The 16,466-nt window shown below is 38.8% G+C and overlaps 2 protein-coding genes across 3 annotated transcripts in view; one reads left to right on the forward strand and one right to left on the reverse strand.

The window, feature by feature from the left end:
- The window catches only part of sult3st1 (sulfotransferase family 3, cytosolic sulfotransferase 1), a 7,582-nt gene extending 1,727 nt beyond the window's left edge, over positions 1 to 5,855 (forward strand). The window contains exons 5-11 of the mRNA XM_035655153.1: positions 1 to 53; positions 2,995 to 3,147; positions 3,223 to 3,428; positions 4,272 to 4,398; positions 5,186 to 5,280; positions 5,472 to 5,640; positions 5,746 to 5,855. The exon at positions 1 to 53 is cut by the window's left edge and continues 116 nt beyond it. Of these exons, the coding sequence (XP_035511046.1) occupies positions 1 to 53; positions 2,995 to 3,147; positions 3,223 to 3,428; positions 4,272 to 4,398; positions 5,186 to 5,280; positions 5,472 to 5,640; positions 5,746 to 5,855 (913 nt within the window). The remainder of the gene's footprint in view (positions 54 to 2,994; positions 3,148 to 3,222; positions 3,429 to 4,271; positions 4,399 to 5,185; positions 5,281 to 5,471; positions 5,641 to 5,745) is intronic.
- Positions 5,856 to 6,027: 172 nt separating this feature from the next.
- Positions 6,028 to 12,089, reverse strand: eif3d (eukaryotic translation initiation factor 3, subunit D). 2 transcript variants are annotated; one of them, XM_035655336.1, is made up of 16 exons: positions 11,961 to 12,089; positions 10,915 to 11,040; positions 10,764 to 10,809; positions 10,351 to 10,487; positions 10,162 to 10,247; positions 9,970 to 10,042; positions 9,455 to 9,570; positions 9,229 to 9,361; positions 8,977 to 9,124; positions 8,753 to 8,883; positions 8,414 to 8,499; positions 8,067 to 8,196; positions 7,630 to 7,772; positions 6,685 to 6,877; positions 6,477 to 6,570; positions 6,028 to 6,144 (listed from the first exon to the last, which is right to left on the reverse strand). In XM_035655336.1, exons 2-16 carry the CDS (start codon positions 11,035 to 11,037, stop codon positions 6,131 to 6,133), a joined length of 1,653 nt encoding a protein of 550 aa, XP_035511229.1. In that variant the 5' UTR covers positions 11,038 to 11,040; positions 11,961 to 12,089; the 3' UTR covers positions 6,028 to 6,130. The 2 variants fall into 2 exon arrangements, with proteins under 2 accessions (XP_035511229.1, XP_035511228.1); XM_035655335.1 differs by having other exon boundaries at positions 9,455 to 9,576.
- Positions 12,090 to 16,466: the final 4,377 nt, after the last annotated feature.

A 16,466-nucleotide genomic window follows, 5' to 3' on the forward strand; every position in this document is an offset into this window, starting at 1 on the left:
AAACTACAAGTTTCTGCCAGAAACAAGGCTGATGGGAGACTTCATGCGCAAAGGTAACGTAACATAACTGTAGCTCATGTGCAGAAACATGTAAACAGATATTTGGTCTAGTTTTTTTATTTTTATTACAGGTAAGATCGGTGACTGGAAGAACACCTTAACTGCAGCTCAGAGTGAAAGAATCGATCAACTGCTTCAGGAGAGACTCAGTGATTTGTCTCTGAAGTTCATCTGGGAATAAGCAGAGTGACCACGCCAACAATAACAGGCTCACATGTTCTAATTTACTGACAACATATACGGTAGCTGCTAATGTATAAACTAATACATACAACTAATAAAGTCAGTAGGTTAATCTGCTGACTTTATTGGATGTCAAAAGGAATTAAATTGTTTCTTTATGTATGGTGAAGGCCCTTTGGCCACTGGAGCCGACTCCACACTTTATGAGTTATTCTGATAACCGAGTAAACCTGCTTCCTGTAACATACCCCTGAATTTATATTAAGACAAGAATAATAATTTGTTTTACTTCTGAAATGTATTATAAAAGTGAATTTGGGCCATCAAATCTTGATTTGTTTTAAAGCTTGGGGCCAGTTCATGATTTTTTCTCTACAAACAGCAACTAAATGCAAAATTAAAATATGATTCAAATATTATAACTGTAGGATTTAATGTTCAAGGTTGTTGAGCATTAATTATAAAATACACTACCTGCAAGACTGTTATTGTCATACATTAGGAAAGGCTAACCCATACAGCTATAGACTGTCAGTGATACACTTTAACTCTCAGTTTCAGCAGATCTAACAGGAAATTCTGCACGCCAGTTCATCTCTCATCTGCTGTTTGTGTTTCCTCACATCGTCAACTGTTAGCTGACATTAGCTACCAGCAGATAGAGACAGACTGAACCAAGTCCACACTCTGTTCAGTCGACTCCAGTGGTTTTAGCTCTTCAGTCAGAGATAAAGAGGTGATCCGCGTTCAGTCTTTTTTTCCAGATGCCCTTAAAAAGCTGTTTGCATATCGATACTTGTAAGCTGCACAACGCCTTTGTGCAATAAAAGTAACGACAAAGACAAAAAGGGATCGAGTTGCATTTGGCGAGGTTCTCCAACACAGTATCAGAACAGCTGTCATTACGCGCGGCCTTTACGCACGGCTTTGGCGATTTATAGCACCCGAACCACTTTTTCATCACATGCACCTATAAACCAACGTGGTGAGATTTTAATCAATATTAATATTCAACGTCAGAGTGATGATCAATCATTAACCTATAAAGCTCATACTCAAACAGACTTTATAAAGTGCTTCATAATTCAGCATCGAATAAAAGATCATTAACAGGGACATGATGGCGAATGTAAATAAAAAAGAATGATAAAAGTAATTCACTAATTAGGTAATCTAAAATTAAGTTTATGAATGCAGCTATTTTACAGAACGCTGTGTGACACTGCAAAGTAATAAACTTTTCTCAACTTATATCTCATGTCAATCTCATCATTTCACCCGTAGTTATCTTTTGAAAACTGTGTGCGCCTGGTCTGCTGTACGCAGTGTTTCTGTCCTGTAAACTGCAGCAGATGAGCTCTTATGTTAATTATATTGTTATGTAATTTAAGGATGGAAAATATCTGTTTGCTATCTTTAAAAACCACAACATGGTATTCAACGTTACAGAAACATGTTTTATTTAACTCACAAACCAGCCTGCTGGACTCTCGCCTTCTTCATCCTCATCAGATGTATGTGATGACTCCTGGTGGTGGCGCTGTCTTGGGGAGAGATCTCGTGGCTTTCGCGGGGTTTTATTGTGCGTTGGAAAGACACTTGGGGTGAACTCGTGGTGATTGGTGCTCTGGGCTGTGTGTGGGTGTTTCCACTTGTCTTCTCACAGTTGAAGGGGAAAACGCAGCGCAGGTGTGCAGCGCCTGTCGACCGAGAGAGAGGAGCTCACAGACGATGTGACTGAGAGGCAGAATGGGTGTGAAAGAAACGCAGCGTAAAAGAGAAGACGCCTGACTGTGGCCGGGTCGAAAGCAAAGTGAAAGCCGGGAGAACAGTCCACGTCCCGGAGTGCAAAAAGGAGAGGACACAGCTCTGCACAGTCCGCTGCAGGAGAGACGCTCATTGGGGCGTGCACTGAACCCCTCCTCCTGTTAAGTCCCACTACATATTTTTAAGCTGTTGGAGACGTGAGGAGCATCGCAAAAGTTATATAAGCTACTTCCTTTGTGTTTGTTTTTTGTTCATTTGCATGGATTTTTAGTTTCTTTTGGCTGCAGTAAAGCTTGGCTGTTCTTCTTTACATAAACTCTTAATGCAGTAAAAGACTACAAACAAGTCTGTTGATTGCTTTCCAAATCTGTATTCGCCAGTTGGAGACGAAGCAGCAGGAGAGACTGAGACCAAACAATTACAGCTTGTAGCTAAATTGGACAGTTGATTCTATATCACTGGGCTATATTTCCTTTCCCTTGACGGTATTTTATTCCTTTTTAGAGACTTGGACTTTTATCCTGTGTTTTAAATTTGGTCCCGCATTACGTTTTCAAATTGTTTTTTAACTTGTCCTTTAATTAATAAATTAAATTGTTTTTAACCAAATATCTGTCTGCATGCTGTTTTGGGTCAGCACAGCTCCCAAGTAGAAGCTCTTAGATTTTTCTTTAAAGTCACACTCCACACCAATGTCAATAAATTTGATTTGGTTTAGCTTTTTATGCCTGTAAATCACTGATAATATTCATAATTTCATGGTTTTACTAATGTCTTTCAAAAATATGGACAGTTCCAGAGGAGTTTTTAAACACTGTTATATTTCAAGCTTACTGTTGGTGGCAGTGTATACCCAGCAGTCAGTATTTCACTTACAGGAAGAAGCCAACAGCCAATAACATTCACAATCTAAGTCCAGAGTCCAACTACTGCAACTGTTACCTGTGACCATATGAATACATTTCTCTTGTTTGTTTGCGTGATTCACAAGTAACATGGAACAGATCACCGACTATCTCGTCAGGTACAAAAACTACAACTTTGGCATCGGATTAACAACTGCAGAGCACATTGATTCACTCCAGAGCTTTGAAATTCGAGATAGTGACATATTCCTTGTCACTTATCCAAAGTCAGGTCAGTGCGACAAACCCTTTTGTATTTGCATTTACAGTTTTGTCCATTGCTGAGAACAGGTGATGTCTCCCACAGGAACTATATGGACTCAGCAGATCATCATCTCCATCTGTGAGTTAGATGGAGGTCTGAATGAATATCCAAACAACTTGGAGCAGATGCCGTGGCTTGAGTACACGGAGGGTCGAGGCGATTACTCTCTGCGACCCTCTCCACGGCTCTTCGCCTCTCACCTCACCCCGGCTCTCCTGCCTCTAGGACTGAAGGGCAAGAAGGCAAAGGTCAGTATTTTATGGAAGCTAAAAAATATACAAAGTTATAAATAATAAATCTGAATATACGTATACAGTATATTGTATATTTTAAATTTGATTTATGAGTGGAGTTGGCAAATAATTCCTGTGCAGATTATTTTCTCTATTGATCGTTTCGTTATAAAGTGTCAGAAAATGCCCACAATAATTTCCCAGACCTCAAGGTAACATCTTAAACTTGCTCTTTATTTTCCAAGCAACAATCCAAAACCCAAAGATGTTAAATGTTTTCTAATGTAAGACAGGGAAAAGCAGGAAATCCTTGTATGAGAAGTTGCAGATTCATTGTCTGTCAGTCGACTGATCCGTTAATTTCCCTTGCTCCTCCTGTCCACAAAGTGTCTTTGGAGGAGACACTGAACCCTAAATTGAGTATGAATGAAGGCGAGTTGTAAAGCACTTTGTCTGTCAAGGTAGAAAGGGGACCAGTTGAAGTCCAACATGGACCACAGTATGAAGTGTGGACTGATAACTGGTGAGGTGCCAGGTCACCTCCTGCTCACTGCCAAGGAGCCCTAAAGGCCCTGAGCCCTCCGGATGTTGCTATTTGGCAGCCCATCTCTCCACATTTGCATTTATACATGCCCTGTGTGTGTTTCACTGTATTTGGTCAAAATTACGATAGTTCAACATTTTTCTTTCTAAAAAATTAGCATACAATAAAATCTTTCTTTTTCCTGGCAGGAATGGGCTTCCATATTTAAAGTGCCTATGAGCTACTAATTAAGGTGTCATAAAATAGTGAATTATTTGAATGGAGTTTGACTGTAATAGTGATTTCAGCTCTGGGCTGATTGTTTTTTATCTCAGATTATCTATGTGATGCGGAATCCAAAGGACAACATCGTCTCCTATTACCACTTCAGTGCTGCCATCAAGGACCTGGAGACGCCCAAGAGTTTTGAGCACTTTTTTGAAGACTATATGACGGGCAATGGTGAGGTACCTCAGGGTCTGGATAATGATCACGATCACCACATAGAGTTCAAAGCAGATTTGACGGCAATGGTGAGGTACTTCAGGGTCTGGATGATGATGATGAGATAGTCCACTGCTCATACATTTTTAATAACTGTAATTGTGAAAACTTGACAGAAATATAGGAAATAATTTATTTATTTTATGTTAAAGTCTGGATTGTGTTCATGTTGACAGATACAGAACACATGAACATTATCATCAACAATTCAATAAACAAAACTATTTGAAACTAAAATTCATTTCAAATCTTTGGCCAACGACACAGGTAAGTACTGGTTCTCTCAATGCTGACTTATAGTGTAATATACACCATCTCTTCTCTGTTTGGTCAGTAGATTTTGCAAATCTGCAGATATATTACTCTTGACTATTTAGTAAGTCCCCCTCTATTCAAAAGACGTTCTTCCCTTTACTACAGTTCAATGTGTGAGCGTCACTGTGCAGAATGATTTATGTGCAGAGGGACAGGGCTTGTGAGCATGATCACAGTTTGGATGTCAACCCAGGTGCAGTATGCAACTCAGTGTGCTCCACCAGTGCACATTCACTGAGAATGGACTTTATATTGAAGTAGGGTAAGTTCCCCAGGGGGAAATGAACAAAATTCATAGATTCTCAAATTTTTGATAGGTAATAAATGCAATTTTAGGGGTTTTAATGTGGAAATTCTACTTTTGTAGGGGGGTCTTAATGCATGTTTGGACGGGACCTTTAAATTCTGATACAATATTATTATTTTACAGTTGGAGCATCATCCTGGTTTGACCACATCAGGGAGTGGCATTCAAAGAGAGACCAGTACAACATCCTCTTCCTGACCTATGAGGACATGATTTTGGTAAGATGTGATTTTTTTTCTACTGCAGTTATTCAGCATCTTCATGAAGCTTGGACTGCAGAAGGGTGTGGTGGAACGGAGGGAACACAATTCAAATGCTTTAAATACTATGAATTACAAAGGACATTTAAATTGTAATATAAAGGATAGTCTGTGTTAACTTCTCTGTTGGGCTTCTGTTTCTCTTTTAGGACCTGAAGACAGCAGTTACTAAGATCTGCACTTTTTTAGGGAAAACACTGAGTGAAGCAGCCATTGAGCAAGTTGTAGAAAAATCTACATTCAAGACCATGAAGAAAGACTCGAAAGCAAACTACAAGTTTCTGCCAGAAACGAAGCTAGAAAATTTGGGGGGGGAGGGTAAACCCCTTTTTCATGCGCCAAAGGACGTAACTAAACTGTAGCTCATGTGCAGAAACATGTAAACAGATACTAAGTCTAGTTGTTGTTTAATTTTTATTACAGGTAAGATTGGTGACTGGAAGAACACCTTAAATGCAGCTCAGAGTGAAAGAGTTAATCAGCTGCTTCAGGAGAGACTTGGTGATTTGTCTCTCAAGTTCATCTGGGAATAAGCAGAGCAACCTTGGGAATAAGCAGAGCAACCACACCAACAATAACCGGCTCACATGTTCTAATTTACTGACAGCATATACAGTAGCTGCATCATAAAACGCTCCATTTAAATGCTTTCTGACCCATATTTGGACTTATATACCAGGAAAAAATGAACACAATAGCAGAAAACACAGTTGGCCAATCTGTCGTCTTTATTGAATGTCAAAAGGAATTAAATTGTGTTTCTTTATGTATGGTGATGCCCTTTGGTCACTGGAGCCGACTCCACACTTCAATTCTCTTCATCTAGAAAGAGGAAAGAAAACAGGATTCACATCAAACAAGATATCAGCCAAGTGTGCCATGTAACCCCCAGAAAATCTCCTCTTAAATCAGTAATGTAGCTGCTGTCCTCTAAGTAACCATTGGACAAGTTGCATGTTGTAATAACATGATTTTCACAATGTAGACAGTTTACTTAATTTGATATCTCCTAGCTCTAATGTGAATAGTAGTTTAATGTAATTGATGGATGGAAAATCTTTTATTTGACTCAAACTATCAGGTTGCTGCCAAAGCTCAAACTGTAAATGTACATTAAAGAACTTAACACGTGGAGTAAAACAACTCAATCTCACCTTCTTCTTCCTCATCCTCCTCATCTTCTTCTTCCTCCTCCTCTTCATCAGAGCTGAAGGTTCCATCAGGCAGGCTGTACACCCGAATCACTTGCTGTAGACACAGAATATCGACCCATCAGCTCAACAATTCACAACCGCCTTTAAAACAGGACGTTTTTATGAATCCCTGAAGCACGCGGCGTGATTAGAGACAGTGACGACTCACCTTGTTGGGGTCCTTGAGGATGAGGTACTTGCCCTCATCCAGCTTGCGGCAGATATCGATGACGCAGCGGAGGATTCCCCAGGCGTTCTCCATGCTCAGGTTGATCTGGCTGGCGAACTCGTTGGGCTTGAACTGCTGGGTGCCCAGGATGACGTGACGAGCAGAGTCCTTCACGTGGTATCGAGACACGTACCTAAAGAACACACAGTAATTTAGTCTTCAGTCAGTCAGAGCTTTAACAAACTACTACTGCTGTTACAATATATGCTTGTCTTTATCAAGGCAAACGGCAAAGTACAGACATAAATAAGTTTGCTCCAGGCTGTGTGTTAGTTGATTTTGAGAACTAGAATAAAACCTGGAACAGATAAGTTATCAAGATAAGTCCGCAAATCAGTTTCTTAGAGAAACATAAAAGTAAATTAACAATATTTTGCAGTTTCATGTTTATTCGTCACATCGCCAGCATGTAAAAGCCTCAATACAACAGTCCTGCCGTAAATCCTAAACTCATGAAGGTTATAATACTCAACTGTATGATCATTAATGGTTGTGGTTTGTACCGAGAGATGTTCCCATTTATACAGAGATTAGGCTAAATCAGTGTTAATGAAGTTTTTTTTTTTTTTACAAAGCGTACCAGTAGCGTAGGCTGATTCTATTGAACTACGGGCTGTTCAAGCAGGAGCTAACTGCTTTGGTGCTATACAAATAAAATGTAACTGAACTGAATTTAAAAAAGAATCAACATTAACATTAGTGATCTTCAGTAATTTTGCTGAATATTCTCAGCGTCTCAGTCGTACCTGCTAGTATATTGTTGGTCACACTACGTTGGAAAGTTAAATTCTAACATTATGATCTGGCCTCTGTCTGCACATCTCCTGTATTCTTCCATATATACACAGTCTGATAGATTCTCTTGTGTGTGTGTGAGTTCCTCACCCCAGTTTGAGGTACTCTGATCCAGCCAACATGGCGCAGCAGGTCCAGCGGGCCAGTTTGTAGCTGTTATTCTTCAGCTCGGTGGCCAGGACGGCTCCTCTCTGAGAGTCCAGCTTCTGACGCCAGTCCACCCCGTTACAATACTGAGGATTAAACAGAGCAACAAAAGCTTTTTAACAATTCAACTGACACTAAAGGTAAAGGGTCCATATAGGATTAAAGCACATACTGAATCCACACTTAAAATCTTTAACACAACCTGAAAAGGAAATTTTTAATAAAATTAACAAAAAATGACTTTTTTGGAAGATTTTTATGGTTTGATGAGTTATTCTTATTCTGTTTCTTTTTTCTGGGACTGGCAAAGTCACACACACATTTAAAGGTGTTTTCCAGCCCTGGTTATATCACAACGTTTCCCCTCCTGCTTCCCTTACCCTGGAGTCCCACTCGTTCAGGGTCTTGACGTTAATGAAAGACACTTCTCCGTTTGCACCGGTCATCACTCCATCGTGCTCGCAGCGGACGATCAGATCGATGTCTTCCCCAAGCTTCCAGTGACGGTACCTAAAACCCAAACACAAACCATCAGACTGAGAGGAATCGGTTCTAACATCCAATCACAACAAAATATGCTTGTGTATGTACAGCAGTTTCATTAATGTTACAATAGCTTTAAGTAACTGCACACTTCTAAATACTTTGTTTGCTTGCAGATGTCCTTATGACACTGGATATAACTATAAAGCAACAGGGAATTAACCAGCAGGGTTCAGTGTCTCACCTGTAGGCTACAGACGCCACCTCACTCTTGTCCATATCTTCCTCCACAAATGGGTTGGGGTTAGGAAACTTGTGCCTCTCTCCACCCTGAGCGAAAGAAAACACAAACATTCCACATCTTCATAAAATGAACACATTTGGGAAGCTTTCTGTCCAAGAGTGTTCAGAGAAAGATAAGTAATGTGTAACTTGATACCACAGACAAACGTGTATGTATGCGTGGAAGCATTGATTAAAGCAAAATTGGGAGTACACTTAGATGGCAAATATTTGGCTACAGCTCAAAAACTGGAATCAGAAAGAAACAGCTAGTCTGGCGAGGGGTAGGAGTTGTTCTTACCATGCGTAAACACTGCTGGCTGAAGTTGTGGTTGATGTATGTGGCCTCCATGGCCAGGTTACGAGGAGAGTTGAAGGAGTTGCCTTCATCCTGTGGGGGCTCGTTGGCGGTCTCACTCACGGTCAGCAAATCTATAGAGCAGGTACAGAAATGACAGAGTTAAAGCAACGCAAATCTCTCTGTGGAACCGACCACTGGGGTTAGAAGATCTCTTAAATCCTCACCAAAGTCAGAGTTGTCTCTCTTGTCGAAGAACAGCTTGTTGCCCACTCTCTGCACAATGATGTCCCAGGAGTTGACTGAGCGTGTGCAGCACATCAAGGTGGCCAAGATGGCATCAGTGGCAAACACATTACCCTGAGTCTTAGCCAGCTGGAGAGAGAACAAAAAAAAATACAGGTGTCCAAAGAATCCAAACTACAAACTCCAGATTGTCCTTATTGTGTGTACTAGAACAGCTCTTTATGGAAAATGACCTTGCGAATGACGGGATCGTCAGTGGTAGTGACGGTGTGGAAGATCCTCTTGATGCTTTTGAGCTGCTTCTCATTGCGAGTGGTGATTCGGTCAAAGGCTTTGTCGTAGTGCTCCAAAGCACCGCAGCACTCACTGCAGGAAACAAACAGTCATCTCTTTCTGCATTTCCCCTCCCGTTAAACACGTTTAATGAGTGATGGCGAAGAGCAGGTCCGTCACACTTACATGTCAAGAGGTTCAGCCACCTCCATGTATCTCATCTTCATCAGTCTGGGGAAGTCCATCTCCTCCTTCACCTCCCAGTCGCTCCTCACCTCCACCGACGAGTCTCTGGGCTTCAGCTGGGCCTTGAAGAAAATGGACACGGGGGGATGTGGGAGGGGGAGAGGGGAGAAGGGAGAGAGGAGAGGGGAGAACAAACAGAAACATCCAAGTTAACAAAAAAATGATATACAGAAGAATCAAATACACACCGGATACAAGAATACACCCAAGGAATACACACTTTTGGTGTTTTATCTATATTTGTAATCATGTTATCCTCGAAGATTCATGTCTTGTTTATCCAGCGTAGAACTGTAAATTGTTATGTATCATTTATTTTTATTAATAATAATTACCTCAATTAATCCTTAAATAAAATGTAAGCTAATAGTGAAAAAGGCCTATTATGTTATAAAGATATACATTTTTCATATCACAAAGAAAAAACAGAATAAAATCAACTAAGCGACCCGTACCTGGGATTTTTGGTCCCACTTCTGACGGACACCAAACTGCTTTTGGAACTTTTTCTGCAGGCGCATACGATCCCTGAAAGACACAAACATGAAGATGAACTGAAGTGTTTACGATGTGAACAGCTGTCAACAAAATGTGCACATGTGATTCTTCTCTTGTGGAAATCAGCTAAAAGAGTGACAGGATCTCACCTCTCCTTTTGCTTGGCACTCTTAGGAAGCGTCTGCATGTTGAACTGAGTCAGGTTCCTGCGGTCCTTGTCCCTGCGCAGGTTCCTCTGTGGAAACAAACATCACGTTACTTAAAATATAACCCAAAACATCTCAACTGTCATGTTTAAGGCAAAGGGAGACGTTCAGTGTGTCTGTGGTCTTTTGTACCTGAGCAAACCTCATGCGGTTCCTCTGGTAGGCGGTCTTCTGCGTCTTGGCAGTGTCCACCAGCTGGAAGCTCGTCTCATCCTCCTCATGAAAGTAGGCGTACTGGCTACCGCCTCCAAACTGAGAGGAATACTTATCTGAAAACAAAACGAACACATATTTTCACTTTAAATCAACTTTAAAACCGGTAATGATCAGCGTTTCTTTTATTTAAACAACCAATGAGGTTTAAAAGACGTCAACAACAACACCACAAACAGAACATATGTTTCAACTTGCTGTTAAAATACATTGAACGTGTAAATAAATGGGTTTGCTTGTTATTTTAGGATCTTTAAAAGCAGGAAATGTCACTGTTTCTGATACATTTGTGGTGATTATTGATTGATTGGGTGCACAGCTGTCTTACTCACTTGTGTATCTCTTGTCTTGATAAGTCGCTCCAGTCCAGTCAGCAACCTGACAATGAGAACACACGACGTCAGAAAACAAACAGCAAACAAACTCCAGACAGTAGTATTTCCAGTGGGAAAACTTTTTGAAGCATAATGTGAGGGCTCAAACCTTCCCCAGGCGGTCTCCTTTGCTGAACGGCTGGTAGGGCATGTCTTTAAACTTCTCTGGGACCGCACACGGACCCCATCCGGACGGGTTGTCCTGGATCACAGGGGCGTTGAACTTGGCCATGGCCTGAAGTCAGAGTGAAGAAGACTTTGGGTGAGTGAACAGTGAAGTACGTCCAGACAACCCACCATGGACTCGCTCGACTCGCTCAGGGTCTCAGCCGATAAGCAGCACTGATTTCTCCAGCAACGCACTCACATGAAGAGGCACTGATCAGTTTGCGCAGTGGGCTAGTCATCATCGACCCCTGAACGTCCAACAACAAGCTGAAGCTGCCAACACTCACTTTAATTATTGATTCAGCTGTTCGGTACTTTTAACTGTTTAATTTAGGCAGCAAATAGATATACTTTATTGATCCCGAGCGGGGAAATTACACACAGTAACACAATGAATTTAAGAATAAAATAAGATATAACAATGTATGAATAAGTTGTATATATATAAAATAAAGGTGCAGTGAACAGATTATGTAAAATTTAAATTTGTAAATAGTGAAAAATGTTCTTTAAAATTTAAATACTTTTAAAACAAAGCAGCTGAAGTTGCTGCCCCGCTTTGTGATTACACTGAACCATCTAAACACAAACAAACAAAGACTCTTTTGTTTGTTTCATCATCTTTATCGATTATCGGCACCAGCTGACACATGCGAACAGAAAAAAGGCCAATATCTAAATAATATCGATTAAATGACACAATCAATTTACCAAAACCACCAAGTGATGTTATATTAAAGCGGAACAACTGAACTTTATTCCGGATCGATATCGGGAAAAACCTATTTTAACGCGAATCTGACTCGGTGAGCTAACGGTGGCTAATGCTAACGCCCGTCATCTTGCCAGGTGGCCGCGCTAGCCGATGCTAAGCTAACTGCGCGTGAGGCTGCACAAACTGACGCAGGCTTCGCTACGACTCCGCTTCAGACCCGCGTTAAAACTGCTGCTTCTCACGCGTCCGCACATGTTGTCCCGTGATCTTACCGTGAGCGATGTGACTCCCTAACGGGGCCTTTCAGTGCAACCGGTTCCTCAAAACGGTGCGAAGCCGCGACCGAGCCCGGTGTGAAAGGAAGTGACGCGCTGTCGCAAAGCGGAAGTGACGCGCTGTCGGGAAAGCGGAAGGTGGTTTACAAGTTAAGAGAGAGATTCTGGTTTTATATAATGTATATAAATATAAAATAATATAAATTCAAATCAGCTTTGTTTTGGCATGAATGTAAAAACAACAGTGTTGCCAAAGATACAAATAAATGACATAAGAACAAGTTCATACATTTCATTAAATAAGTAAATAAAACAGTAAAAAGTTGTTTGTGTGTATTAATAATCAGTAAAATAATAATAATAATAAAATAAAATAAATAAATAAAATAGTAAGTGTGTGTGTGTGTGTGTGTTAAACAGAAAAAATTAAAATATATTAAAATTAAAATATATTAGATAGATAAAACTGTAAACATTTGTGTGTGTGTGTGAGTGTGTATATATATATATATATTAAAAGACAAAAAAAAAATAATTCGGGGTATATTTGGGAAAAGTGTTAATAAAAATAGTAAATATATTAAAATAATATAAGATTTATACTACGCTCACAACAGTGGTAGTTTTTTTTTTTTTTTTACTTTGAAAGGGTTTGCCGGAAGTCTTAGTATGCCCTTTAGATCGCTTTAACGCTTGCTAGCATACACTGCCCTCCGGTGGTCAAAGTGCGCAACTACATCGTTTTATTTTCATTGTTTTAACCTAATTTTAATTTTATTTTAATTGTTTTAAGTATTATACTATGCTATGCTAACTCGATGCTAGTGTGGCAGAAGTCTAGTATCTGCGTTAACGCTTGCTAATGTTGATATTGTCATTAACATCTATAATCATGAGTATACGCTGCCCTCCGGTGGCCACGGTGCGCAACTACAGCTGACTATTCTGCGTTTTATTTTGATGGTTTTAAACGGAAGTATCACACTATGCTATTATGGCTAACTTGATGTAGTTGTAATTACACACCGCGGCCGCCAGAGGGCAGAAATTCCCACATTATTTATCAGGTTAAATACAGATAAAAGAAACACAGCAGGTTGATCAGCAAACTACTTTCTTTTAACTTTTATGTGTAAATAAATACAGTTATTTATCATTTATACACTTTAGTTAAGTTGAGTGCTTATCCAGTGACTATGTTTACTTTAAGACTAGTAGTTTTATCTCAGGTCAGATAGTTCTCCATACCAAACTATAACAACAACAACAAGTGGACAAAAATGAGAGAACAATACAAATTATAAATCTATGATCGTTATTATAGTTCGTATCTGATTTTCTTCCCGTTTTATTTTGAAAGAGTATAACGGAAGTACGATATCATTATGTCTAGCTTGACTTCGGAGATGTAATTCCTACTATTGGCCACTGGAGGGCGGCAACTACTCATGATTGTACACCAAAATTCTGCCCATTAACTAACACAGTTTTATATACACACGATCTTTTAAATATTAACACTAATAAAACGTTTTATGTGCCGATATTAACAACAGTTATACTGACATTAACTCTGTGTGTAAATGTAGAAGTTGCAGTTCCTCACTGTGGCCACTGGATGGCGGCAACTACTCATGATTCTAAACACTAACGTCAACGTGAACTCCTCCAACGTCAAGGCAGAGACAATGACACTTCCGGTGAATACTTTCAAAATAATAATAATAATGATGATGATAACAATAATAATAATAATAATAATAATAATAATAACAGCAATAATAATAATAATAATAACAGCAACAAACAACAATAAAATAAATAATAAACTTCATTCAAATAGCACTTCAGTTCCAATTAGTATAAAAAAAAACAGTTTAAATTTAGATAAAATAGTAAGAAAGAACAAAATAACAATATATAAACGTACATTCCTGCTTTCATACCAAGATGTACACAGTGTCTCTAATATGATATCATGCTGTAACAAAGGCACTTGTATTATACTATATTCAACACAGCGAAACAAGACAGAGAACATATATTGGAGTTTAACATTAATTTGCTATTTTAAATAGAAAATCAGACTGTAAATGAAACCAACTGACATTTCATGTAAAATAAGAATATTACATTTTCATTCTCTTTTTAAACATATAATAAATATTTTAATACTTACATTACATATATTTATATGTTTTTATCCATTATCCTTCTTTTTTCTCATTTTCTCCTATTGTTATTATGTATTGCACATACCTTGAGAGTGTATGTTTTCAAAGTAAGAGCATTATTTCAAACATACATATTGCAGGTACACTGTAGTCATTAATAACCTAATACTGCACAATGTTAAAACTAAATAATGCAATTTCCTATTAGATCTTTTACTTTATGTAATGATCTTGTTCATGGTCGAGGAATGTGGGTTTTCTTTGAGTACACGCTCAAATTAGAGATAGCAGGTTGGATTGTGGGAGTTTGGAGAGGTTTACCAGCATGTGGCTCCACTGATGGATATTCACTTTCTGAGTGTATTTGAGATGTATTTCTGCTTTATTTTCCCTCCACTTGTTCTACACATGAAATATGAAGTCAGGGCATAAACAAACCTTCATTCATTATGAGTCAGTGAGTTTTAATTTACCTTCTGAATGCTGTGTTGTAGAGATAATAACTTCACTCACACACACTCACAGCAGTGTGCCACACTGATCTCCTCTGCTGTCACACATCAGGACTCGAGTATGTTTTCTTAATGAATCTCTGGAGTTAATTAAGATGTTATTCACACACTGCAAAGGTCAGGAAATCTGATTAATACAGATAAAAGAGGGCCGCCTGTGTGATGGATGTCAGTCAGGCCGTCTCTTCAACATCTGCATTAAACAAGGTAAAAACAAGGTACCTGTACTTCACTTGAGTTTATATTTCTATTCCACATCTCTACAAGTATGTTTTTTTATAAAGTATGGAATACCTTTATTAACTACAGATAAAATAAAGAGATTAAAGAGATAAAAGTCAGAATTATCCATGCTCACTTCAGTTATTTATTACAGTTCTCTCTGCCTCTCTCTTGTTTACAGATACAAACATACTGTTGTCCCTTTTTTTAACTGTATGTTGTTTTCTTTACGGTCACTTTTTCCTGTTTTCGTCTTTTTTGTGCATGTAATTCATTACTGTATTCATCACAATAAAAACTCCACTTAGATTAGCTAGAAAACAGCTGAAAACAGCTGTTTTTCTCATTAGAATTGACTTTTTAACAAGTTCTCAGGTGGACAGCAACACTACAAACATATGACGATCTTATAGAATATGATGCATTGCTGTAGATCAAACTACACAACAGTATATACAGTAGTTAAAGTGAACTCAACCTTAAACATCTACAGCAGTAAAATGCAACATACACATTAATGCAGCACTAATATCATATATAATAGTAAAACACTGACAGGGAACATTTTACTGCACTGTGAGTACTTTTACTTTGCATACCTAGATTTTGCTGATAATACTGTTACAATATAATAACATTTCTGCATTAAAATGTCTATAAACATTAGACCTATACTATATATTTTGTTGAGTTATTATATCAAACGTTTCAAACAATGTTCAAACTCACAGAAATCTCTCATTTTATTCAGGTAAAAATAATATGGTAATGGCGTCATATCCCCTTTGTGCCTGCGTCAGCATTGTGGTTGTCTGAAGCTGTCATACATTGACTTTTTATTTGAACCGGATGAAGGATTTTATTCATCAGAGAAACAATAATACACTTTATTTCAAAAACAGGTTTACAAAGTCCTTTTACAGGGTAAAAACAACAGAACACTAAGAACCATCATTAACAATATATAGAATAAACAATAAGCGCTTTAAAACAATAAATAAAATAACAATAAAACCACAGTGAAACCCCCCAAAAAAAAGGTCACAGACTATAAAAGTGCGTTTTAAGAAAAAAATTAAAAGAAGTGATAGAATTTGCCATCCTGATCTCCTCTGGAAGGCTGTTTCACAGTTTGGGGGCTCTGATGGCAAAAGATCTGTCACTTTTGTTCTTTCATCTGGTTTTGGAAACCAGGAGATAAGCATCAGAGGACCTCAGGGCCAGTGGAGGCCCATGAGGGATTAAAGGTCTGAGATATAGATCAGGGTTAGCCAATTTCGTGCCTTAAAAGTGATAATTAGAATTTAAAATCTAAAACTAACAGGCAGCTGGTGCAGAGATGAAAGGATCTGTGCAATGTGTAAAAATCCTGGCGGCTGCGTTTTGAATCAGCTGTGAGGAGGAGAGAGACTTTTTACTGCAGATGGAGAAAAAAGGGAGTTACAGTAATCTGGGCGAGATGAAATAAAAGCATGAAAGACTGTTTCCAGATTTTTAAGTTGAGAGAAATGGCAGTTGAAAGAAGCATGAACGTGTGACAGATTTAATGTGGCTGTTCAATGAGAGGTTGCTGTTAATGTGTTCTCCACTGTGAA

The sequence above is a fragment of the Morone saxatilis genome, unplaced genomic scaffold (assembly GCF_004916995.1).
Source record: "Morone saxatilis isolate NCDOM2014 unplaced genomic scaffold, NCSU_SB_2.0 Contig14, whole genome shotgun sequence".
NCBI classification, from domain to species: domain Eukaryota; kingdom Metazoa; phylum Chordata; class Actinopteri; family Moronidae; genus Morone; species Morone saxatilis.

Bases quoted from the DNA above. Each gene is read 5' to 3' on its own strand.
- eif3d (XM_035655335.1), bottom strand. From the start codon at position 11,037: ATGGCCAAGTTCAACGCCCCTGTGATCCAGGACAACCCGTCCGGATGG. The intron at 10,488-10,763 runs GTGAGTAAGACA...TTTTGTTTTCAG, and splicing joins TCAAGACAAGAGATACACAA to ATAAGTATTCCTCTCAGTTT. The intron at 6,878-7,629 runs GTGAGGAACTCA...TGTGTTCTTTAG, and splicing joins TCAGAGTACCTCAAACTGGG to GTACGTGTCTCGATACCACG.